Source organism: Falco punctatus (assembly GCF_963210335.1).
Source record: "Falco punctatus genome assembly, chromosome: 7".
Lineage (NCBI taxonomy): Eukaryota > Metazoa > Chordata > Aves > Falconiformes > Falconidae > Falco > Falco punctatus.
Window position 1 is genome coordinate 57,040,111 of NC_137587.1, and position 26,735 is coordinate 57,066,845.

General features: G+C 36.2%; 1 protein-coding gene across 1 annotated transcript in view; it reads right to left on the reverse strand.

The window, feature by feature from the left end:
• The window catches only part of DMXL2 (Dmx like 2), a 68,656-nt gene that overhangs the window by 16,316 nt on the left and 25,605 nt on the right, over nt 1–26,735 (reverse strand). The window contains exons 6-27 of the mRNA XM_080394911.1: nt 26,403–26,559; nt 25,397–25,463; nt 23,405–23,583; nt 22,523–22,706; nt 21,347–21,521; nt 20,353–20,586; nt 18,962–19,239; nt 18,075–18,771; nt 16,268–16,389; nt 15,119–15,208; nt 13,612–13,729; nt 12,762–12,881; nt 12,068–12,295; nt 9,696–11,372; nt 9,286–9,396; nt 8,340–8,509; nt 6,918–7,015; nt 6,593–6,758; nt 5,354–5,618; nt 3,504–4,603; nt 2,208–2,399; nt 559–635 (exon numbers count right to left, since the gene is read on the reverse strand). Coding sequence (XP_080251037.1) covers nt 559–635; nt 2,208–2,399; nt 3,504–4,603; nt 5,354–5,618; nt 6,593–6,758; nt 6,918–7,015; nt 8,340–8,509; nt 9,286–9,396; nt 9,696–11,372; nt 12,068–12,295; nt 12,762–12,881; nt 13,612–13,729; nt 15,119–15,208; nt 16,268–16,389; nt 18,075–18,771; nt 18,962–19,239; nt 20,353–20,586; nt 21,347–21,521; nt 22,523–22,706; nt 23,405–23,583; nt 25,397–25,463; nt 26,403–26,559 — 6,505 coding nt within the window. The remainder of the gene's footprint in view (nt 1–558; nt 636–2,207; nt 2,400–3,503; nt 4,604–5,353; nt 5,619–6,592; nt 6,759–6,917; nt 7,016–8,339; nt 8,510–9,285; nt 9,397–9,695; nt 11,373–12,067; nt 12,296–12,761; nt 12,882–13,611; nt 13,730–15,118; nt 15,209–16,267; nt 16,390–18,074; nt 18,772–18,961; nt 19,240–20,352; nt 20,587–21,346; nt 21,522–22,522; nt 22,707–23,404; nt 23,584–25,396; nt 25,464–26,402; nt 26,560–26,735) is intronic.

Sequence of the window (26,735 nt, forward strand, 5' to 3'; positions counted from 1 at the left end):
TATATACACATGCTTCTCATTTTAATCAGAAAACACAACATTTAAAATTCTATAGGACTAAGTCAAGAACTTTATAATTTTACAGTATACAAAATGCATCTTCTTATTAAAACTCAAACTGTTTCCATGTGGCACTACCAATCTGAATATTATATGCATAGCTCCAGATTGAAAAAGGCTTTTTCAAAATTTTTGATAATGTATTTGTTCTGAAGAAATTTTTTTAAAATGTTTTTACAGCATTCTCTTCCAGGTACGGTTTGGGATATAAACTAACTGCAACCTGACTTCAGTTAGCTCAAATATTTCCCCTGCACCCCTATTTGGCAATGAATATGCTGTGGAAAATAGCATTCAAATATTTTTCAGAAGCATCCCAAGTGAGAGTGATACCAGATTTTCCTATTATTTACTGGAAAATATCTGAACGATTGGTGTTGTTTTATCAGTGTAGAACTGCTCTGGCATATCAAAGCTAGCAACAAGCATGAAGAGTTTCCACCGTGGATACGCAAAGCATACTCAAATGTAGGACTGCAAGAAAACTTCTGCTTTTACCTGTAGCTGTGGCTGTCACATAGTGCTTGATAAATGGATGCAGAAAGTGAAGCTGCTAAAGAATGAAGTGTGTACACCTAAAATAGAAAGAGCCAATAAGCCATACATAAGTTACATCTAACAGGTGAGTAAACTGCAACTCTTTCTAAACAGCACTGGCTATGTGCTGTTCAGGAATGTAGTTTTAATCCAAGTTCAGCAAATAGTAACTGAATGTTACTTGAAGTTTACATACAGTACTTAGAAAATCACAACTGCTTGTTCAAGATCATTTGATTGCAGCCAAATCCTTCTAATATTAGGTCAAAATAATTAACTTTAATACACAACTGCTGCAATGGATGCAGGAATAATTAATATGAAATTTTATTATATTTTATATTAATTTTAATATATTGTATGTTATACTGAAGGAATGATTAATATAATAACGAAAAGCTCCTGGAAGCTGTATTATATAACATTGCAGTTCAGCATAGTAGTAGTTGCTCAGTATGCATAAAATACAAAAGTTTCTGTAAACGTTGTATCATGTGTTATCTGTAATCTCTTTGCTACCTCAGTTACTTATAAATTTCCAGAAGTCTCCAGCAGTAACAAGAATAATACTATTACTGCCTCACAATGCAATGGGAACACTCCAGTTCTTAAACAGAAGGAATACAAGGATTTCTTGGAACGTCTGATGAAATCCACAGTGTGGAAAAAAATGGTACTGACAAACTGTTAAACATGTAAACATTTTTTGTCCCACCCTGTGTTCATTTTCATCATTTCCTACCATCTTTCCATTTAATCAAATGCTAGGCCTTAGATTAAAACGATGAATTATCGAAGTAGTTGCTTTTGAGTTAGCAGGTGTCAGCTCTTCTGAATTCTCTTTTAAAAGAAAATGCATGTGAAGTATGAGCCCTTAAAGAAAGACGCTTGCTGTAGCATAATGCGGGATGGAAAAGGAGAGAAAATGAGATGTAAATTAGCTTTTAGAAACTTAACTGCCTTGCAGTGAGAAAACCCATTTAGTTTCTTAATTTTTCCCTACTTTTATTTAGTCAATAGAAATTTAAATTAATATTTTGAATACGAATACTGACTTAAATGTACAAAATAACAGTTTAGCTTCTTATTAATTAACTGGGTCATAGTCTCAGTCTCCTTGGCTTTCTTCCCCCTCTATTTGCTGAATCTGAATAAAGTTTATTCACCCTCAAGTATGGAATCAGGTAAAGTGAGTCACCACAGTTCCTTAAAAACCAGTACACTTGAGGAAATTCGCACTAGAGTGAGGTTTATAATATCTATATTAAAGGAAGGTTATAATGTCACTTACAGTGTCCCGTCTCTGCTTTCATTAATCTCCCTACAGGATTTGACCAGAATGATAATGTAATAATTACCTGACTTATATGATCGTGTTGTTTTAAGAGGCAAGGATTATTTACATTTGAAATAGTTTCCTGAGAATGACCAGAATTTGGATGAAAGGGAACTATAACTGGATTAAAAAGAAAGCAAGCAGTTACCGAGAATTTTCAGTCTTGTGAAAGGTTAAGTGTTGGAAAGTTAACTCAAACACATTTCGTTTTTCACATGCTCACTCCCCATGTTATAAAAAAGTCATTTTATATTTCCTGAAAGCTTTTCATTACCTTGACATCTTCAACATTAGGATGGGGCGGTGATTTCATCTGCACAATAGTGTAAAGAATATCATGGATGTGGTTGTTCAAATACAGCACAGGATTGGCTATCACCGTTTTTGTGGATGCTATGCTTGCAGAAAGCAATGGTAGTGTTGTGGGTAATGGTAGTGGAGACTGAAGTTGTTTTACAGTAGTTTCCTGTTTAAAAGAAAAGATTGTTTTTAAAATTATTGCTTTGAGAAAAAAAAAAGTTTAAAACCTGATGATTTTAAATCTTCAACTTTTTTCCAAGGTTATTTGTCATTTTTCACTCCTGTCTACTCAGTAGAGACAAGATTTTACTGTGACTGATCTCTAAAGTTAAGTTCTTATTTACTATAATAACATGGATCAGACTGGATAGCCAAGTTTGCTAGAACATTTTTTGATTTAGTGCAGGAAGATATCTTTATGTAGTTCATTACAAAGTGTTGGGATTGCCTATTAAGAAACACTAACTAGAAATGCACTTGCTGTAGCATAAATTGACATAGTACTCCCTGGTCTGAGTTAAATAATAAAAGTAAATTTGCACTAATCGGAGTTTCTCAAGTGGAAATAGACAGAAATTTTTTTTTATTCTTAAAAGTGTGTGCTTAGCCTAGTACCACCAAACCAGTGTCTACTGCTCCTGTTAGAAATGCGAGAAATCTAGGACTAGAGCAAGTTAAATGGCTTGCCCAGCATCAGATTACCTGCTGTAGTTCAGATTAGTCATTAACATACAAAAAGAGTAGTTTTCAGCAAATTAAACAAATGTAAAAAATGCCACCATATAGTATAAGGGAGCACGGCCCTGTCTGACTTGGTATTATTTGTTGAGCCTTGCAGCTAAGATCCCATTCCTTGTAGCTCCCTTGCATGATTTGCGGAGGTGGAGGGAATGAGATTTTTGTCATATTTCAGCAACTGTGAGATTAATTTATTATATGGGTACCCAAATATTGCGATCAAAATTATAATTTCATTGGAATACACGTATAATGCTGCAGGTATAAAATAAACAGCAACGTTCCTATTCCATTATTATATGTCGCCTAATCCTCAATGTCACATCAGATTCTTAAGAACCAAATAATCAGGATGTGGAGAAGCAGCACACTTAAAATACCAAGTTCCTTCTCCAAGAACAAGAAAACAATCTTGACCATTAGACTTGCAGAACACAAGCAGCATCTGTCTAGGCACAAACTTAAGCATTTGACAAATCTGACAGTCCAGAACTGTTCACACCTGTGAACAGAAATTAGCTGAATTTTTTACCTGCTGTGACTCTTGCAGCAAGAACTTCAGCTCCATTCTTACTGATGCTAAACCACCACCTTGTGCCCCATGAAGACTACAGTAACTTAGAAAAACCCTTAGAAGAGCTTGGTTCTTCTGCAGCCACCATTTTCGTCTTTCAGCATGTTCTCGTTTTGCTTGTAACCTACGTCTTTCTATCTGGTGCCGTTCATATGAACCAATGTCTGGCTTATCCATAATTTCATCATGATCGAGTAGATCCCCATTTACTTTGGTGTATGTTTTACAATAGTCTTTGCCCCCTGCGTCATGGTTGCATATTTCATGCATAGCAGCAATCTCTTTTTCAAGCCAGTTGTACAGCTGAAATCTGAGCTTTCCTCCATCTACTTCATAACCTGTAGCCAAAGTCCTCAGTTCAGTCATAAGGATCTTCAAACAGGCTCTGAACTTCAGTTGTTCAGCAATAACATCAACCTCAGTGTCTCCTGCATCAGAAACGTCCCCAAGTGGTGTTTGTGGGATGTTGGTGTCCGAGGTTCTCTCATCATCTTCTCCATTCTTAGAATCAGATTTTGAGTTTTTCATCATTATACCAACATCCTTGTCCTCTTCGTCTGACCCACTTTTGTCTTCACCCCAATCAAGAGTAAGAGGCTCATCGTCAAATTTTACTGCTGGTTGACTCCAGTCGAATTGTGCTGAAGATTCAACAGTGTTCTCAAAAGCAAAGGAAGTTGAAGTTGGCTTTGACCAGTCTATATCACCACTTCCAGCACCATCCCTTAGGGCCTTGGAATCTGAAATGCCAGCCTGTATTGGAGGACTAGATGAATCTTTCTCTGAAGCCACAGTAGACTTTTTTCTTATTTTTGGAATTTTGGAAAGGACTTCAAGAGCGAGTACAGGGCAGCCCACTTTAAAATGAGCATTTGCGGTAGTGAAGAATAATTTTCTTTCTATAAGATTAATTTTGTCAACAAAGCTTTTCTCAGTTTTTAGACCTAAGGTGGCCAAAGTCCCTTCTGGTGAGCTGAAGTATCTTCGGATGAGCAAAGGGTGAGTCCGAAGATAATTGTAAAAACTGAATACCACAGGATTGCATGACTTGACGATAACTAAGGAATTAAACAGATAACATCTATTGAAAATGGCTTTCAAATGCTATTATTCTGTTTTGCAGTATTTCCTGCGGTACAGAGTTTTGTCAGAACACAAAAACAGAGACAGTTTTGTGTCTAGTTGCCAAAACAAAATGAAAGACTTATTTATTCCCCACCAAAAAAACCCTAAAGGTATGAGCTGGATGAGTAGAAAGATGCTAAGTTGTCTCATTTGCCTCACTATTTAATCCACTCAGCTAGACCTAAAATAAAGCTGGCGTGATCATCTGGGTAGAGATTTCCCCAAGGGAGAGAATATGCCACAGAAACCTATACAGCCACCTGTTACTTAACATTAATCTCAGAAGAGACAGGATAGGAAATCCTGCTAGAACACTGCTAATTCCTAGAAGCAAGAACAAGAATTTAAGTCCGTTGGAATAAAGACTGGTCAGCATACAGTGGCAGAGAGGTATTGTAGGGAAGTACCAAACAAAGGTGGCCCTCCTGAGCTTATCCGACATCAGAACTAAGTTTGGTACTTAGTTTGGGGGTTGGACATGAGTCCTCGGAAGAAACTGAAAAAGATTTTTTCCCTTATTTTATTAAGAAGTAGAAATTGAGTGGGCCAGTAGATAAGCCAATTAATGATTTCAGCATAATAGCATCTCAGTAGAAAGGACTGCATACATACAAAAAAAGTATTTCTCCTTCTCTACTTTATCTTAAAAAGTTTGTCCCATCAGACTAGTGGTTTCCTCTTACCTGGGTTTTCATCATCATCTTTAGGTGTTTGTTCCAGTAACGTGTCCAGTGCTCTAGTGTAATCTTTCATTATCCAGTATGCAATGCTTCTCAGAAATGGATCGGAATGCAATTTAGTACAGCTGAATCCAGCTCCATCCTTACGGCAACCCAAAATCTTTTCATAAAGAATGGAGGTATATGTGACAGAGGTTTCAAACTCTGATTCATATAAACGAGCAATAACCATAGCCAACTGGATGTCTTCCATTTTCTCAAGGCACACCTACAGTAAGAAGTGGGGAAAAAGTTGCTTTATGAGGGAAAGGTAGTTCTTTAAAATAACAGTGAAGTGAATAGCAACATGTGTTTACAGAACAGATGATTTTTTTCTCAGTGTATCTGTTCTTTAAACTATATATTCATCTTTGGGTCAAAAACATGGTAAGTGAGATACACCCAAGTCACATACTTTCTTCCGTGTTTGGAAAGAGGTGTACTTTCTTCTATTTCAGGAATTATGGTATGCATAGCAGTACATCAACATGTAATAAATTAATACGGCAGAAGTAAAGGTCATTATTTTTATTCTACCTAGTAGAATGAACATCCAGCTTTAATGCTAATATATCACTGGTAAGATCTTCTTCACACTGTCTCATCTACAGAATTATATCTCTGAGGATAATTCTTTACCTTCTCAGGTAAAGACAAACATACTGCATATAAATAGGGAGGATAAAGGTTCTCTAATTCTCATTCTCTCCTGAGAGGTACTGCTTAGGTTATGATCCTGCTAACAGCTCTCGCCTCCCTTGTGGCAGGCAACATCACAGCTCCACCAAAAAGGGATGCTTGAGCTGCTTCAGAAGAGAACTCTGCCTCCTTTTTTCACTCAGTGTTGTAACAATAGGTCATGCAGAATAGCCAGAGGCTGAACAGAGCGCTACAACTTAACTGCGCTGATCACACAGAAAGTTTTGCTGGAAGGGTCATGACTGGTATTCCTAAGAGTGCTTCCACTGAGGACTGATGTACCTGAACAATTATTCTGACCTTCAGATCAGCTTCCAAGCTGCTTTTCACAGTAGTGTGGGGGTAAATGGTATGCCTGCAGGGCACAAGGGGGTCATGTGTGGACATACTGTACAATTTTTGCTGCCGCAATTTGTGAAAACATCAGCAGAGAAAGGCTTGTAAGGATGCAGGTCAAATTAGGTCAAATTAGAAACTGAAACTTAGTTTCTCAAAAGTGGATACCTCTATTGCATCTTTCAGTGAACCTGCTAGCAAGAAAAATGCAGCTGATTGTTCAAAGCGTTGTTTTCCCAACAAAGCAAAAGCATTTTTTAAGGCAGCTTTGCGCCATCTATCTTCACTGAAGTTGTGGCTGAAAAAGGCAGTCATCTTTTCATCATGCTGGGACCTGTGTAAAGAAATGCAATGCATACAACTACTTATTACAGAACCTTATCACACAATGCCTTGAACATCACTTTAAATTAAACCTTAATCTTGAACAAGTTCTGCTTTGCATTCCTGGTTCAATTAAGATTTAATCAACCTTATGGTTAGTAGAACTCACCTAAACAGACCCCACACCACTGCTTTTTTCTTCATAGCAAGGTAAAAAAGTGCAGCATCTAAGGCATCATTGTTCCTCTGGAATGAAGCTTTTGCAACCTGTAGTAAACAAAACCTACAATTATTACTGAAAACATAGCTGCTTTTAGTTAAACAACATCCTCTGTCAGGGAGGATCGTCGAGGTGATTAGTATTATTTCTACAAAACAACAGTTACTTCCTGTCAGAATGTTTTATTCATATGTAATAGCTCTTGTTATATTGTAAATGTTCTTAAGAGTCAGAAAAACAGCACAACGGCAGATACTAACCCCTCTCAACCACAGTGGGACATTACAAATAAAAATGTTTTCTTTAAAAGCGTTATAGCAACTGATACTATTAGGCGAAATTCCTCTTGCAACCCATTATTTACATATACTTCAGCTAATCTAAGTGTTTCTTTAATGAAGACCGTTTGTTTTTTGTATAGGACTCAAATGTAATTGCATTTGATTTGGAGTACTAGGATAATTAAGTTCTGGTGCTCCTGGATTCTCTGAGTATCCTGTAACTTTTTAAAAATGTATTCTTACAACAGATGACTTGGAATTCAGTAAACTAGTAAGTACTTCTGTTCCACAGACATTTCAAAGATTGCATTATTTGTTGTAATTCAAAGCAAAAGCTAGTAATTATTCAAATCCATCAAACTTCAAGTTACAAGGAAGCTGAAATTCTTAAAGCAAGGATTTAAATCTCATTGGTAGCTATGGGAAACAGTGTTAGATATTACCTCAAAAATATATTGTATTTTATCCCTTATTAGATCTCCCATAAGAAAACTCTGCATGCTAATGAGATTTGGTATAATTTTTGTTTTACATAATATAGGTGCATATTTCTATAAAACAGTAATTTTGCGACTCTTCAGAAGAGTAAAAGCTGCACTTATGTGCAGTTCAGTTATGTTCTATAGTACTCCATTAAAAAAATATAAAATTTGCAAAACCACCCTTTGTGTAGTTTTTATTGACTAATATTTTTAGATATATTTATTTCTTAAATAAAACCCACTACTGAATTGAAAGCATAATTCCCTTTTTAATCTACAAATACAGATTGTCTCACATACCTGAAAACAAGTTTCTTCTTAAAAACAGGGTACTTAGTATGATCTTTAACATACCATAAAGGGGGCAGAGAAGTTAGGTATTTCAGAAATGGCTTTTCCCTAGTTCAACTGTAATACACCTTACTGTTAAATATAAAAATATTGTAAGCCAGGACTGCCAACATCAATTGGCATGGAAAAAAACCTAGTTACACAGTCCCCTGGTGGGGCTGGAGTACAAAGGAATCTGCTATATAGAAGGCACCATGCGTATCTGTTGAGGCATACGTAATAGCATGTAACTGTAATTTGTAAGCAGTAAGAAGTACCTTCTCAATGCATCTTCGGAGTGTGTTGATATTCCTGACCCACCACCCAATACCCATAGCTCTCAGTTCAGACCACTGTGGGTCTCCCTTCTGGATAGCAGGAATCATATTGATCAACTCCTCCTCAGCCTCAGAATGAAAAGCCCATGCAAAATGGCAAGTAGATAAGCCTAAAAAATAACATAGGATAATAAAATTCAGACGATTAAAACTTGTTAATAAGAAAATGGAATATGTGAGAGGTGCAAAGTGGGATCTTCCCACCCAAGAGTTAGGGAGATCTGCGAGAGGCTGTTTCCCTCAACAGGAAGCAGAGCTGCTAAAGGAACAGCTGAAATAACTTTTTGCTTGCTAGGAATGTCCTCTCCTCAGTTTCTCCCATCGTTTTCCACTACCCCATTCATATATGTACTGGAATTATGTGGTGAAAGACTGAAGGAAAAATACTCTGTTATCACAGCAGCAGACCCATTCTGGGCCAGAAACCTTTCTGTCTGTGGTTTAGGTGGTATCTGCTTTTCTTTCCTGTATTTCACAACAGCATTTACTCAGATTAAGCAAGGGAAAAAAACCTGTTGTGATGAAAATAATAAACTAATCTTTAAGATAAGATAAAGCCATGGTCACGTAAAGCAGTATGTTCACTCCTCTGGCAGAAACAAAGAAATATATGCACAACCTTTATGTTACCTGGCTGAAGAACTTATCCATGCCTCAAACTGAATGGGCAGAATCTACCTTCTGTGCTAAAGCTATACTTTTTCTGCTATACTTTTGTTTAGCCTATACTAAACCTTTACAAGATAAGGGCCTTTATGGAACAGATATAATCTAAAATTAACATGCGGATATTAGAAATATCATATATTATAAATCAAACATAACCAGATCCCATCAGCTCAAGTGGGTTGACCAAATGAAAGCAATACTTTGCTCTAAGAATTACCTTGGTGAAGCAGCTGAACTCGGTATAGAGGTGGGAGTGATGTTAGAAGGCAGGTGTGCAAGCGCATGGCCAACAAATACCGTAAGCCACATTCATCTAAGGTATCTCTTCCTGTGAAATATAAAATACTGACTTTTGAACACGCAGATGACTACAAAAAGCATATATACAACTTGCCACGTGCAGTGTGAGGAACGTATGTTTTTTAACATGCTGAGAACCTGAACTACCAGTTATTATGTATGAAATATAAGTAGAGATTTATACTTAAGCATTTTTCTTTCTTACTTTATCTAATCTGAATGACTGGTGCTAGCTTTCAGCTTTGGTATCCCAGAATACCCAAGGACTAAGTTTACATTTGCTGAGAAGAACAAGAATGTTAATTCAATAATATATCTGTTACTAACCTGAGTAATTCTTATCTCTGTTCTCATCTAGTTCAGTGCTTGTCGTGGCCACGGTGTCTGCCAAAGCAACAAGGAACATCTGCTCCAGTCGAGTGAGGCCTGGCAGACTTGAGTGCATCAGGTGGCTTGAAAGGACACTAGCATGTTCTCTGCCAAAGTAAGTCGGACCATACTGTGACAGGTTAATAACTTTCGATTTACTCTCCCTCTTTTCAGGCTCAAAATCAATGAAGTCTTCAGTTGTAACAGGCTGAATCTGGAACAGATCCGAGTACTGATCCTCTGTTTTCCTCTTAGCCTGATCTTCAGAGCCCTGAGGTATTTTAGAAGTTTCTTCAGAAACGTAAGTGGCATCTTGATCTGCAGCAAGCAGCGCATACAGTGGCAGTGGGGGAATTGAGTCTATCTCTGTGTAGTCTCGAGTACCATCTTTTCCAGCTGTGATGGTATCCTTTGCAGTACTACCGCTTACACTAATGGTACGAGAAAGGTGGCGTTTAGGACCAGTTCCTTCTCCAGCTTCTGTGTCTTTAACTATTGCAACTTCTCCTGCAATACATTTAACTAAATGTGATAGAATGGCTTTGGCTCGACGAACTTTACCCAGATCCATAAGTTCTAATAACTGGGTTGGATGATACTGGGGTAGAGTAGGTGAAAGAACATGAGCAGCTTCAAAAAGGCCACCGTCCTGGATTACAGTTGGAGTGCCAAAAACATCATCCACAATACCCGCCCCATCAATGACACTGGTCTTCTTTGCTATCAAGCTTGTTTTGAGTGGGTCTTGTGTTGTTGAGTCTTCAGTAGTAAAAACATCGCTTTCTCCATCACCAAACTTGACAGCATGTTTCCATTGGGCATAAACATGCATTTCACAGTCCATTCCCACCACCAGTATGCCATCTCTCACCCAGGACAGAGAAACAGGCAATGAAGGAGTACCATCTACAGATGATACCAAATCAATTGATCTAAGCAACACCCACTTTGACTTTATACCTTGTTTTATGCTTCCACCTAGTGGTAAAGTAATGACAGCTACTCCCTCTTTGCTGCTAGTTTGATCCGTTACAATTCCCGAAAGTCTTCCATACATGAAGATGTTGGCACCAACTCCAACTGTCAATATATGTGAACCATCTTCTTTTGATACCCAGTCCAAGTGCACCAGATGCTTGATACCGGGCACCAGGTATTTGTCTTTATTCAAAAAAGCATCTGATTTACTGTAAACAAATAAATTACTATCTACACTGACCCGCGAATCAAGTACGCTTCCAACCTTAACTAAATCATCCAGATGAATTGTCTGTTCCAAAACCCATTCTGATCCTCCTGTAGACTCACATTCCAGTATACAAACATGCATGGAAAATTCTTTGGAAACAAAACCATTGTGCTGTATGGGTTGTTTGTACGCTACTGCAAGACGTCCTGTGTAAGAACAGCTAACGGCAACTGGCCTTCCTACTATGCTCACTGTACTGCTGTTGTCTTCTCCTTCATCATTCATTAAGGGCCATTTTCTCCAATGGTATGTTTCCCTTTCATTTTTGCTGTTTAGGTCTGTCTCTACAGTACATCTCCAGAACCGCACTCTGCTGTCTGAACATGATGTCACTATCAAATAAGGTGCAAGGCAGACTGGGTATATCGATGAAGAACTCAGGTGACCTGGAGTAAGAACAAACATTTCCTTTTAGTAATATAAAGTAGAATGCCTATATGAATAAGGCAGACATAACACTGTCTAACTACTGATAGAGAACTTTACCCAACTCCAAATTAGAAAAATAAATCCAGGTTGTAAAGGCAAATGTATTAAGGCTGGTAACAGTCTTGCGGCTTGAACATTACTATTCATCTGCATTTCTGGTCACTATTCAAAGAAAATAAGCCGAAACTGAACTAATCCCAAGAAGGGGTGTTCGAAAGTCTTAATCAGATGAGATTAAAGAAGTTAAGATTAGGTTCATCTAGCCTACCAAAATGAAACCTAAGGCAGAGTGGGGAAGACAGGAGAGCCACAGAAAAACAGAGAAACAGGAAGTGCAAGTACATCAGGTAAAAAACCCCAAACAAACACCCAGCATGTTAATGCTGGCAGAAGAACAAGTGAGTATAAATTGTTCGTTAATAAATTCAGACTAGAAGTTAGGTTTCCAACTATTGGAGCTTTTAGAGCTTTCCTGTGGGGACTTGATACATGTATGAAAGGGTAACATGACATGGACACAATGATTTGAGTCTTTTTAGTCCCGCATTGCCTCTATCACTAAATTAGAATGTGACAGGCTGAGGAAATACAATCCTATAAACTAGGAGGTAAATTAGTGGACCAACTGGATAGAAAAAAAAGTTACATTTACCTGCTGAAGGAGTTGCTCTTATTACTTCTACACCAACAGGAAGATCCAGAGGCTGGCTATACACAAGTCTGGAACTCAGAATGAGTTTACTAGCAGTCTGAAGATTAGCAATTGATGAAGATCGTGGAATGGGACTTATACCAGGTGATATATCTGGAGAGGAATCCACAGTCTTTTGCTCAGGTACACTAAGCTTATTTTCTGATGACGTAACTTCTGTTGGTTTTGCTATATATATATATAAAAATGCCAACAGTGTTAAACAAATTGTTTCAAAGGACAAGGCACGAATATACTACAATCAGATTTATTATTTTAGCAGTGCATAAATTACACTGAAAATAATTATATGATGTGTGCAAAATGTGTTAGTTTCATTGCATGCTGTGACTATTTGTTTTAAGATACCCATAACATTCTGAAATACTGACGGTTTAAAATAAAGGTTCCAGTGTGTAAGTACACGCTCATCCTATCAAGAAATTTTTATATTGCTATTGGTATAGAATGCAACCAATGCCTGTAAGGAATCGTACTTCTATTGCATTGACAAATTGTTCTGAAGATTCCTGACTCTGAGGCTTCTGCTTGACAAATGTGGCACAATTTGTTTTAAAAATCAACCACTAAGCCCTTATTTTAAATAATATGAAAGAAGTGTCTGTCTCTAAGAAAATTAGAGTCACTCACTCACCTAAACAGGCTTGCACAGATTTGAGGTGAAGATGCCACATCTGAAGAACAGAGCAGCCATTACTATCTTTCTCAATTACTACTAGGTAGAACTTTTCGGAGAAAGGTGGTGGACGATACCCTGTAATTTAAACATATTATCACTATCATGAAGTTTACATTCAACAAAGAACTTTCAATAACAGAAGACATTAAAAACTGATACTTTTTCTCCATTTGAAAAAAAATTGCGTGATTATAAAACAAAATATTCAAACAGTGTCATTGACAGTATTTTTTAATTGACGTTTTGTTTATGGCTATGGAAGAATTACAGAAACAAAAAGACAGGCTGACTTACAGACAACCTGAGTGTTAGTGGCAAGTCTAATTTATTACATATATTTGCCTTCCCAGTCAGTTTGAACTGTTTTGCTAAATTACTCTTTTCTACCTGCCCGTTTTCTTCCTTTTTCGTTTAAAGTTTTAATTCTACTACCAAATTCCCTAGTTACTTTCCCTTGTATTAAGTTGGGAGTCAGGTGTATTCACCTTATCACCTGGAATTACATACCGATGCAGAAAATACACTTTTGTTCTATTTTTTATAGGTTTTTTATATGTAACAGAGCATTTTGAAAAATGGACTTTGTCATGTAAATTCAAATGTTTCACTCTATGCAAAATAGAATGCCTTTGTTTACTGTTACCAGGTAAACAACAATTCGTATGACCAACGTGAAACAGCCATTTTACTAAATTCTGCAGATTCTCATTAAAAAGGGAAGTAGCATATGCTGGCTAGATTTCACTAGTCCTTAAGAACATTTTCAGTACTTACTTCATACATATTAGTTATTTTTATGGTATACCTTGTGATGGCTGGAAAAATATCTCAGTTTCCTTCCCTTCCACATCTTCCTTATGTGGTTTGTATCCCAAAATGAAGTCTTCTTGAAAGACATGAAGCAATTGTGTGTTTGAACCACACTGAAACATTAAGCAATATAGTTACAGTTCCAGAACAGTATAGCAACATTTTGTAATAATGCAATTATTTCTTTTGTGCAATCTAGCTACCGAAGAGGATCACTTTCTTTTATAGCGTTGAAAATTATTTTAATGCATCTGGAAAACTAACCATTTTCCTCTTATATTAAGAAAAGCATATTCTAGAACCTGAATGTTTGTATATTCAAATAATTTCCCTGAGATCTATCATGCTAGACAAATTCTGTTATGACATATTTTGCCACAGTTATTGACAAATGCATTAGTATATGGTTTTTATTTCTTTAGGCATTGAATAAATGACAGTGGCAAAACCTCTTAAGACTTTATCCCTCTTCAGTGGGAAGACATATCTGCAGTGATTTGCTTGAGAAATCTAAAAAAGGGAATGAATTACAGATTTTCGTTCTCTTGGATATCTCAACAGCTGTCCTTCCTGACAGCAACAGATTTCTTTGCAGTACCTCCACCTCTTTATAAAGGAAGCTGCTGGCAGTGAAATCCTCTCCTGCAGCCACAGAAAAAATATGTCCCCCAAAGACAGTGATGGTAAAGTTTCCATGTTGCAGAACACCCTTTTTCCAGAGAAATATGGAAAGAGAGTATTTCCTGTACTAATCTATAGAAGTTTTAGAAAAATAGTTTGTAAATCTGAACTCAAAATTGAAGATCCTATGTGATTAATACTTCAAAGACATGGAAATCTATTGAGAAATACTTCTTTATACATGTCAAAAACATCCAGATGGCTAATTAGGAAATGGCAAAACACACTGTTTTCACAGGCTGCTTCCTAACAGAAAATAGCAATGGAACATGTATGATCAAAATAACTGTAAGTAAGAACAAGGTATAAATAATACTACTTCCTCATTGATTGAAATTTATAGCAAACAGATGGAAATTTTTCTTACAAGACAGACAAAAAAAAATCTGGAGTCATACATGGCTATGATTCCTATGCTTTAGAATAGTTAGGTCTAGTTTTTAGGTTTGGGTTTTTTTTAATATTGTTCACCTTTTTGTTTATTTGAGGGGGATTGTTTGGTTGGGGTTTTTCCCCCCGTTAAATTAGAATGGTTTGTAAACCAGTCTCTAGTTAAGTTTTGTTTTCATCAAGATTTATGTTTAGAAAATATTGTTACGCTGACAACTTTGGGGCTTTGGGCTCCTAGCAGCTAAAAGAAAGCTATCTTGACTAAAATGTTCCAGGTATCTCAACATCCAGAAAAATTCAAGGCAGTCATCACCATAGAGAAATGTCATGTCTTTTACCTCTTCTAAACAGACTTCTAAACAGGTTAATTAACAGCCACAACTACTAAACACCTTTATGTGATACCCTTAAAGAGTTAACAATTTATTTACTTTATTTGTTATTGCATCAAGTTCAATAATGCATCCTGGTCGAGCAGTAGATTGTTGGCTCACAATGTTAAACACTTCCCCAATAAGTTTCTGAAACAGAGCAAAATGAGAAAGGTTAGTATATTTTTCTTTGAGACAGAAGGAAATTGCTGTCATTTACAATAAACTGATGCTTTAATTATCCTTGTGGGCATAAATCGTAACAGATTTCTTCCTGTTGTCATTTTGGCACTTATGAATAATGCGTTTATCAAGACATTTGCACTGTTATGAGTCTGCAGCTATCCATGGGGTTAGCACACCAGTTTTTATGGAAACCAAATCTTGTTTATTTAAAGATTTATCCTTTCATAATATAACATAGTATCTGTGCCATGAAAAACTGAAATATATTGCTTCACTTTAAACAAAATTTTCAGGTTTTGTCACAACACAAAAAATAAATCAGTAAAGATTATATATAAACTGAAGGCTCTTAATTTATGCTGGAATGCGCACAATCATCGCTCCTAGAACAGTTTCCTCAGACTGATCTGAATACTGACAGGCTTTATCTTGTAGGATAGTTTATCAAATACCAGAAGAATGGAAAAAAAATAGGAAAGATGTGCTTCTTTATACAGTAACAGTGCAAGGTCTGGCTTTACTTTGCTTTAAGTCATAGAAATGAAAGAAAAAAGGATGAAAAAACTGCTTATTACAGAGAAAGTAAGAACTAATATTACCCTTAGCAATAACCTACTGATTTCCTCATATCCCACCATCTCTACCCTTCCTCATACATAAATGTAACTTAGGTGGATACACCGATGTCTTGCTCTTCTGTCTTCACCTTCCCACTTACTCTTGACTCCCCTCTTTTGAGAGGGCAATGAAAGAAATCCTGTTGGGGAAACTTGTCAGGACAATTTTGTTTCAGTCCAGCCACTGTTAGCAGCAGCAGCTGCATTTCTGTCTGATAACATCTCTAGACAGCTACAAAACATGTAATTACACAAGGTATAATGTGTAGTAAGAATGTAGTAAGAATACATGAAATGGCACAAAAATTACACAGAACCAAGTGAAGACAGACCACTGGAGGGGAAAAAAAGTTACCTGAATTAGTTTTATTTTAATACTTTCAAACCATTGCTACCTAAAACTTACAGATGATTCAGGGTCAGATAATTCATCTAGAAGTTTTCGGGCATCTACAACAGCTTGATAGAGTCTCAGGTTTTTGCCATCAGATGCCACAAAGCAAGCACTAGCAGAGTTGCAGTAAGTACCTAATAGAAAACACAAAATTTCATAGTTAAAAAAAATGGCGGTCAAATGGCATCAAGTAGTTGAACTTTGAAATAACTCCCTTTCTGCTCATTTATGTAACTGAATATCATCATGAAAGTTGATTAATAAAAGCAGAATTTGTTTATGTTTACACACATGTAAAAATCAGCATGTAGTGCACGTAAGGGAATGCTGCCACTCCTTAATGTGGTTACATTCTTTTCACTGTCACCTCTAAGGAGGTGCTTGGAACGGCTAACTAGCTTCCCCAGATTGCCAGCGATGATTTGGAGTAGGACTCTAAGGTATACTGTTCAGGAAGCTATATTAGCTATAACTTTTTTCCTTGTTTACTGTCTCTAGGCTCTTTGGATAAAATTTACTTCTATGACACTATTCCCTTTTACACTCCCCTTAAAAGTACAGATGCAGAAGTGGAGGGAGAAATATATCTGCAGTAGTGAATAACATACTAAAAACTAACAGAGGGGCTTGTTTACTTCTCTACTGTGTGTAGAACAGGCTTGACACAAGGTTTTCTATTCTAATAAACATTTTCATCTTACATTATAAGAGGAAAACAACTAGTTATTTTTCTTTAGAAAGCTTTGTGAGATTCAGACAGCACAGAATGTTACTGTGTGAGCAGAGAAAACCGATTTATTCTATTTTAAATCAAAGACATGTTACGCATTTATTATTTAGGATTTTTGAGGTTATATAACATTTTTGACACCCATTTAATCATTGCAAAGGTCAGGCTTGCCTTAGCATAATAAAATAACCTGGCACTATTAGTATAAAATTTAACGTTACATCCAGCGCAAAATGACATTTTTAGTGCTGTATACAAAGATGACAACTACTACAACAGCATCTTTGTGATAACTCAAAAATAAATATCTGAGGGGCTCAATGGAGTAACATTTCTAGAGACAATTATCCTAACTGCAAGAGAAAGCCCTAAAATTAAATACAAACCCCAAAGAATTGTCCTAGGGCATTACGCATCAGATGTTGTACTGCCTGACCTCTGAAAAAACATTGTCTGCAGTTCTGTAAAGATAATGTAGTCTTTCTTTAAAAATACTCCGTGTTCTAGCTGGACTTCTGTAAACCACTGATAACCTGAAGAATTTTGGTATTGTTTTAGGATCTTCTAAGCAGAGTTCTTAGCCAGCATGTTAAAAGATTTTGCTACTGTAAATTTTGGCTGAAAATCTTTCCCAATGATTCAGATGGTCAAGTGGTCCAAATACCAGTTTAATTCAACTCACTGCCTCCTGCAGCTGTATATGGCCAACAACCCAGATGCCCAAGTCATTGGAGCATCTGTATTATTAATACCACGTCAATGCATGGACCACTCAGTGACGCTGCCTAAAGCACTGAGGAAAGGGATAGTCTTGTTCTGTGTGAAAGCAATGATTGCTTCCTCACACAAAGAAGTTACTGAATGTCTGCTGATCCACAGTAACTACAGACACACTCAGACCAGATGAAACATTTTGGAGTGGCTTAGCCTCAAATGAAATAAAAATGCTTAATTTGCATGATGCAAGGAAATTGCTGAAAAGTTAATATAAATATACTCCAAATACAATACAATAGTAATTTATTTTAACAAATTAATTCTATGACTCTCAGTGTTAACTCTATATGGAAACATAGGAAGTATACTCACCAAGGCAATAGCTGGGAATAAGTGTTGGAAGCCAGGCTACGTTAGAGAAAGCGGAGGTATGAAGAGAGTTAATTCGAGCCAATTCAGATACTCCTCCAGTGTATGACAAAGGTCCAATAGGGTCTACACGCCATAGAATCAGTTCACTATAGATTGCATTTGGATCATGGAATGTACGGGTTGCTGCATTTTTAAGTTGCTGCCTAGAAGAACCTTTCACATGTTTAATAGGATCCATTATTCTGTTTATCCTGTCAGAGTCCCAGCAACTGTCTGATTCAGGAGTTAACAGAGCATTATGGTGAGAAGATGTTAGCAGCAATGGTAAAACAGAGTGGCAAGCTAGATCATTGAGATGAAAACGGTGACCACAGTACCTAAACTTATGTGATACAGTTAGCACAGTAGTAAAAGCTGATTTATCAGCAAAAGTAACTGCCCATTGATTTAGAGAGCCATCTATATGTTTGGAAATCATCATTACTATGGGAGAAATTATATTCACATTTGCACTGTCCTGGGCAGAGCTTGGTCCTTTACTTGCTAGAGTCTTATCTGGAAAGTCCATTGTCTTCTGATGTACACCATTACTGTTATCTTTTACAAAGACAGGGCAAGCATACATCATAATATTTTTGCTAAGAGAACTAGCATCTCCTGATGGAAATGCAACAGGAATCCTAGAAGAAAATGAAACCTAAAAAAAACAAACAAACAAAAAAAAAAAAAAGAAAATTAGAATAGCAACAACTCAGTGTAAGTCTGAATAAATGTTAGCTGTTTCACAGGAAGACTTAAATTCTTACTGATGTTCAGATATAAAAGAAAGGACAGAATGATTGTTGATTAAGATGATAAATACTGAAACAATTTCAAATATACAATACCTGAACTTGTCGAAAGATGCCTGGAGTGTATTCATCCAAGTATTTCACATGCCACACCAAAAAGGTACCATCAACAGGATGGATAGTAAAAAGCATGTCTGGATTTCTGTTCCATTCAGTTAGGAGCAACTCAATTTTCCGATCTAACAAAACTGTTGGAAGAGGCATGCATGGGCCTGCTAGTAGAGATGTTTTAGGGCTTCCCTCTCTTTCTCCATCTTCATGTTCTGAAGAGCCTGTACCAGTCCCTGTCTCTGATTCTCTATCTATAGACAAGTCTGCAACAAAAAAGAAATGTGCTATTTTATCTATTGCAAAGATTTCTCTTTCAGTTTCTATTCAAAACACGGTATTTTTTAACTTGCTAGTAGTACTATCAGATAAGAACATTCATGCACATTGAGAGTAGAAGCATCTTTCTTTGGTCTGTCTGTACATAAATGTGAGGCTCTGGCCTTTGACTATTGCGTTATGCAATACAAGTAGTAATAAATATAACTGCAAAAATACAGATACTTAAGAGTAATGCCCTGCCTAAGACTATTTTGGTCAATTATATAAACCCACACATTTTATATCAATGCTGGTTCCAAATTAATGTGGGGGTGTGTGTTGTATTTATAAGGTAATAATGAAATATATGGTATGTAATCATTGATGAAATAGTACGTATTGCACGTTCAGGAAGAATTATCACACACTTTACTGCATTGGTAATCTAGATTTTAAGAACCTAAGCATTATAAATGACACAATATATCATCAGTTTACTGTCACTAATTGGTCTTACTGGTTTCTTGTGGTTTAACCCCGGGACATTTCCACAGAAGATTTATTTTTACACATTCTTACTGGCCAAGTAACTCTCCCACAGCAGTGTAAAGTATTTCTGGTAGGATATATTTTCCAACATTAATTTCAAAATATGTCCCTCCATTGTGAACAGCTACAGTTGGGATCATCAGGTGATCTAAGGTTTAAGATTTAAATCTTACCAGCACTGGAAGCATTAAAATGGAGCTATGTCTAACCCTTCTTAAAGCTTACCATAAATCGGTGTGTCATTACTGACAATCAGATTGTAAAGTAAATAGAGAGCAGGTCTTAGTCGTAATTTCATACCTCAGTGGAATACATCCAAAATGGAAGTGAAAGACAAAAGCTACCTGTCTTTTTCACCTTGTATATAACTATTGTGTTCCAACAGAGAGTACATCATGGATTTTTTTCATGCCTACAATTACAGCAGCCAAAATTTCAGCTGTAAATGTTTACTTATTTTAGATCAGTGATAAAATGTTAGTACTTACAATACTTGTGCTAAATAATTGTGTTATTGCATTAATGTGCTTCAAAATAATTCTTGTGCTACATTTCTCAGTATTACTAACCATGATCTAATTTCATATGTAAACCTCTCTCTCTTTCTTCCATTTCTTCTTCCTCTTCAACCTCAGCATCAAAATCTTGTTCTAGTTGTTGTTCAGAAATTTTTCTGAGACGCTGCATAAATACTTCAATAGAGGATGTAAAATTAAACTCTTTATTATTCAACCAGTGAACAACGAAGCCTCCATTTCCTTCATCTATATTAAAAGCTGTTCCAGCCAAGACTGATGGAATATCTGTGGACATTTTTAAACAAATAAAAAAGCTATATATTAAACTGCTCATCTTTACATATATACACACACAGAGATTTCTTAATTAAGACATTTAACTTATTTTAGAGAGAACAATTTGTGCCTGTAAGATTAGAAAAGGTAAGATGCAGATCAAATTTCTACATGCACTTGTAATTAAAAAAAGTAAAGATAGTTTAACATCAATAAATTTACATGAAAATTGATTTTTATATGAATGGAAAATGATACTCAACAGTTCTAATTGCTCAGTTTCATTTGTTGCAGTGCTGTCGTTTCATACAGATTTTAGGTAAGGTATGTGATTGCCCTTTAATCTTTTCCTGGTTTAAAACAGGCTGCATTACTCTATAAAAAGCAGCTGTTTCCTGCCAAAAAGTCTGGTATAACTTTTACCATTCAGTACATATTCTGTAGGATGCAAATACTATTCATCATAAACCATTGCTTCCCAAAATCCAAACACCACCAAGCAGACTTGAAATTTAGGTTTCTCTTGCTTTCTGATATGTAAAGATGAATTTAATTGGATTTTAAAAGTGCTGAAGTTATTCAGAATAAATTCAGCCTCATTTGTCTTACAAAACTATACGCCAAGTAACAGACTTGTGAAACAACAGTCGTCCTACAAATTCCCTGTATTTGCTTAAGCAAAGCAAAGATGTGAATCTCAGGCCCCCCCCCTTTTTTTTTTTTCATTTTGTGCAAATATATTATACGTTAATAAATTATTTTATTTCACCTGTATTAGGGTTGATGCTTGCTGCTATATGAAAGTGACCAAGTGCATTTGCGTGATGTGAAATGTGGCGCTGAACTTCATGAGTACCCTGCTGATCTGGCAATACATCTGTGTGGGTAACAAGAACTGAAGATCTCCTTTGTCCTTTTCTCATATTTTTCAAATGGTGAATTGTCTAGTACAGTTATAAAAAAATAAATTAAGAAATATTAGAAAACAGTAAGGTAAAAATTCATACTTATACAAAGCCTAAAGCTTTTTAACTTCCTTCTACTTAAGAAGTAAAGACTAATTTCAAAAGGATTATTTTAAACATGTTTCAACAGAGATTAGTAACACTTATGTACATCAGTTCTGGTCAAAGACAAAGCTGTTCTAACAGTCTTTTGAAAGTTCCTTTAATATCCGCTCCAACAAGAAGACAGAAGTATGCACTATTCTGTGTAACATTCCTAAACAAGATTACAACAGTCTACAAGCAGTAACTTTTGCAATATCATTTGATAATGAATTATTTTTGTGTAACGGAAAACTGCTGACAGCATGTGGAGAGCACAACTGATTCAACAGCTCAAAGCATACTTGGTTCCACTCTCCCTATTTGTTGATGGTCATGATATGTAAGAAGTAAAAACTTGGTCTGATTGTAATAGTCTACAAATGAGTGGTGGGGTGGTTGGGTTTTTTTGGTTTTGCTTTCTTGGATTTTATATTGAGAAGTTCACAGTAAGGGAAAACCTAAAAGACTTTACATGACTGCCACTGAAATTTAGAGACCACCTTTTGGAAATGCAATTATCAAATCGGATAACTAACAATTACAAAACCCCAAAACTTTACTGCTTCCACTGTTTTCACAATTACAGACTTCCAGACCCACTCAGAATGAAACCATCATTTACTATTCCTCGTTAAACATTGTCTCTTCCCATCACTATTAGTTAGCTATAGAAAAAGTATATTCAGTTTTAAGAATACAGAGCTTAGGTTCAGAATTGCAAGGTCTCTGACTTCTTCAATGTTTAGTAGTAGACTTTCAAAAACTGATGTGAAATAATTCAGACTATCCTGTTATGCTTATATAGACTAGATAATACACATACTTAGATTTCTACCTGCTTGAAATATTTAAGTATCTTGAAATAAAGAAATGACAAAGTAAGTATTTACTTGTACCTCTAGTGCATGCTGTATTTTGTCCTTTTGCTTTCCAGATTGAGAGATGGTGCTGCTAATGCTGGAAGTGCTAGTTTCACAGATCTGCTCACCAAGAAGAGTATCTTCTGGCAACAGCGTCTCTGCCCATAGCCGGCAGATGCCATCAAGACATGATGTGAGTAACACATTACAGACCAAACCCCTAACAATAGACATATTATGGTTACTACCCAATATAAGTAAATTAGCTATATGGATGCAGCACAAATTAGGGGAGCGTACAACTATTTAGTAGTTATTGTTTCATCCAAATTTCTGCCTTTCCTCCAACTAAAGGTTTTATGTCAGTAGTGGTTTTTAGCATGCTGATAAACCCATAGATTATTGGCAAGAGTGCACATGAACAGGGAATGGTTATTATCTGATAAATGCAGCAGTTACTATAAAACTGTAGTTCTGCCTAAACTATCTGACTTGCTGGACTATGTGAAGAATGCATAAATTTTACTGAATAACAAATAGTGAAATCGAACAACTAAACACCTGTATACAAAAAGGTGCAAAAGATGGCTTACTAAACACTAATAATTTTAAAAAATATTTTATTTCCAATGTCATAGCACCATTTGTTGAAGAAAAAGCCCTACCATCCATGCTCCCTGGCATAACTTGAGAAGGCACTGAAGTTTAGACCATATTTTAGAATAGATCTCACCTGTCAACATGACTATCGTTATTGCACTAGGTAATACAGAAGCTTATGGGAAGACGTTGATATGTTTTTCTTTGAAGTATAACCTGAGAAATCTATGTTCCTGATGGCCAAACTTTAAGCAGAGTATTAAAAAATACTTAGTCAAAGGCTTGCTTGTTTTTTTTAAAAACCAAAAACTTTCACACCTGGGCATGTACTTGCTAATGTTCCGCCATGAAAATCCTGTCACTGCTCGAGGATGTGCCAAATAAACAAATGAGAACTGGACAACCCCTGAGCTTTTTTTCTTTTCTTCATTCTCTTGGGGCAGAAGAGATGACTTCCAACCAGTCATAGGGTACCAAACCTTCAAGAGGCAGTCATCCTAGGTAAAGTAATAAAAAACCATGGAGTTAGCTAGCTATAATTAAAAATGTCACAAAACCAAAATCCCAAATAATAAGGAAACTGCTGTTCTGGTATCTTTCATGAAAAACTTGATCTGTGGTCCAAAACTATTTGCAGTTTTTCAGACAAGCCCTTTCTGAGACCACTTATTTAATTTATGGCATCCTGGAATGCAGGCTAAAGAAATATTCTGCTGACAACACATCACTCCCATAAGGAATGTTTCTTCCAGTCCTACTACTTTTCTCTGCATTTTCCGCATAGCACATAAGCATGCTTAAATGTCCATTTCCCTGCAAAGATAGAAGCCAGAAATAGGCTGCTACTCATGCTACAATATGAAGCTCACTAACAGTCAATTTCTCCACTGAGACAATTCATACTGCAAGTCCCTGTTTGTTCCCATGCACAGGACACCTGACTCATGGAAAGCGCTGCACCCACTGAGCATAGGCACACAACGGAGGAGCAGATGCATATTACAACCTTGGCCTTTACCAGCACAACCTATGCTACCTTCCTGGCTTGAATGGCTGGGCACCACTGATGTAATTAATTGAAACTAAACTGAATCACTACACAGCAGTACTACAAATGCTGGCGAGACTGGAGTTATGTGAATTAAGGTCAACATTACTAGCATGACAACAGGAAGTTTTACAAAGCTGGGTGCCACAGCCCTGCATTTCATGACTTCCTGCAGGAATGGAGATACAGAATAAAGTAAATAATAAATTTCAAATCTCAAGAGTGCGGATAAAAGACGGTATTTCCTGACAAGCATCAAAAAGTACAGTATCTGACCACAGAAGGAAGTCTGACAGGCAACCCTGTTAAGAATTATGATCAAAGCTGTGTATCTCATGAAATAACTAATATAGAGCTGTCCGATAGACAGAAAATTACTTCTGGAACAATACGCCTCATTTATTTCATCAGATTCTTAGCTATATAAAAGTATATTCATGGGAAACAGAAATATGGAATGAAGCACATATTTTGGCAATTTGTTTACAACAATAATTTTGAATGTAATGTTTATTAAGGTGCTGTAAGTATGCTTTTAGTCTTAAAACAATGCAGCTCATGATTCAGCTGTATTCTTTAGTAAGTTTAAGAAAACAAAGGTTCCTAAAATTCATCTCATTCTTCAACCAACGTTAAGTGCAAGCAATAAATCCTTACCTATCCAGACTTGAAAAGCAAAGGGAATCACTCATATGAGAGGGTGACTTTATTATAGAGAATTATTAATTGAAAACTTAACTTGAATAGCAATTTGCCAAAAAGGTGCTAATATAGAAATATGAAAGAGACGTTAAGAACTGATAATTGAACACAGAATTAACTCAGTAGGAAATGTTCTCTAATTTATCCACTGAGGTGCGCATATTTTTTATGCAGTTTAAAATGTGTATGTATTCTATCATCATGACCTAATATTTATCCTCATTACTTCTAATAAGCAGAAAAATACGCTTATGCAGATCTGAAAGTTCATGTAAATATACTTTTAACTAAAAAAATATATATACACACACAAGTCTGTATCACTGTTACTGTACTTCCAGGTTGACTGTCAAGTATTCAGTAAGAGTACACAGCTAAATCCAGTTTCTTGTTGCTGAAATACATGGAATCACAAAAAAATACAGTATTACACATGAGATGATAATTTAACTTAGCTCAGAATATGACAGAGTATATGGTCCAGGACTGTTCTATATTATTTACTTTTGTCAAACATATACAAACTACCACAAACATGTAATTACTCTTTTTCTCTTTACCTTCCCAGCAGTTGCGAAGTATTCACCATCAGGAGACCATGCCATCAAGTGTACTGATACTGCAGTCCTAAAGAACACCAGAGTGAAGTTGTAAGTAAAGTCTATTTATTCGGTACTATTATTCCATATGTATTCAGTTGGTTAAGTATTACCATTCATTATTTAAATGAATATATTAGTATTGTATAGTTGTTGCTTTAAGCATACTTTCGAAATAACAGAAGCATAAGAAGTATTTACTAAGTGAAAAAACCCATGTTTTTTCACAGTTTTACAGAAAACCAGCCCATTAAATATATTACTTTAAGTACAGCAAGCCTAGGCTAGATCCAATGAGATCACAGAAGTGAAGTTTGTCCCATGTGCTCCACTACTGCCAGTGAAGCCAAGACAAATAGTAGGAAGAAATGAAAATAACTTGTGATACTATTAGTCTGTGCCTACAGCTTATGGGTCAGCTGTCTGAAAGAGGGAAGCAGCCAATATAGTGCTTTGTGGCCACAAAATCTAAAACAGCTTCAAAAAAAGTCATGAGAAAACGGGTGCATAGACAGCTGCTTCCCAAGTCTATGTAGGAATGGCTTATCTCTAAGAACTTCTGTAACAGGGATCTCAAATAGAATTGGGTAGAAAGAGTTTCAGGACCCTCTTCTTAAGGTTCAGGAAGCAGCTCTCATCTTTATCAGTGTAGCATATCTGCCTGGTACTGCTCCTCTGTTCCGTCTCAGCCAGTATTTCAGCACTACTTTCGAAGATGAGAAAACAGGGACAATTTTGATACGTTGCCAGTGCTAGAGTTTGGGTAAGCCTTTGACTAGGTTATCTGGTGATAGCTCGCTTGAAAAAGTGAGTAATTTTTATTTGGAGCAACTTAACATTGTTTGAATTCTATGGTATTTTAAGCTGATCTAAAAGCATACTTTAAAATACAGTTTTGGAGAGAAGATAGGGTTGATATATGAGGTAGCACTGCGATTTGTCTTAAAATAAAAATTCTCTCACTCACTTGCACTGCCAGACACATTTCCAGTCATTTAGAACTGGGAGAACTTTATCATCTTTGATCTGATTGTCAGGATCTTCATCTTCATCTTCTTCTGGAATGCCAGCAGATGGAGGGGCCCACAACTGCAAAAAGTCAGTTGCTGTCAGCAGCCTGTTACCTGAAAGTGAGTAATAGCAAAGCTGTGAAACCAAGATGATGCATGTGTATTGAGAGATTAAGCCTGTCATCATATTTTGTTGAGAATTATTCAAAACAGGTTGGAAATCTAACTTTAGAATGTCCATTTTAAATATGATAGGGTATTCACATTATGCAGCTGTTTTTACTATGACA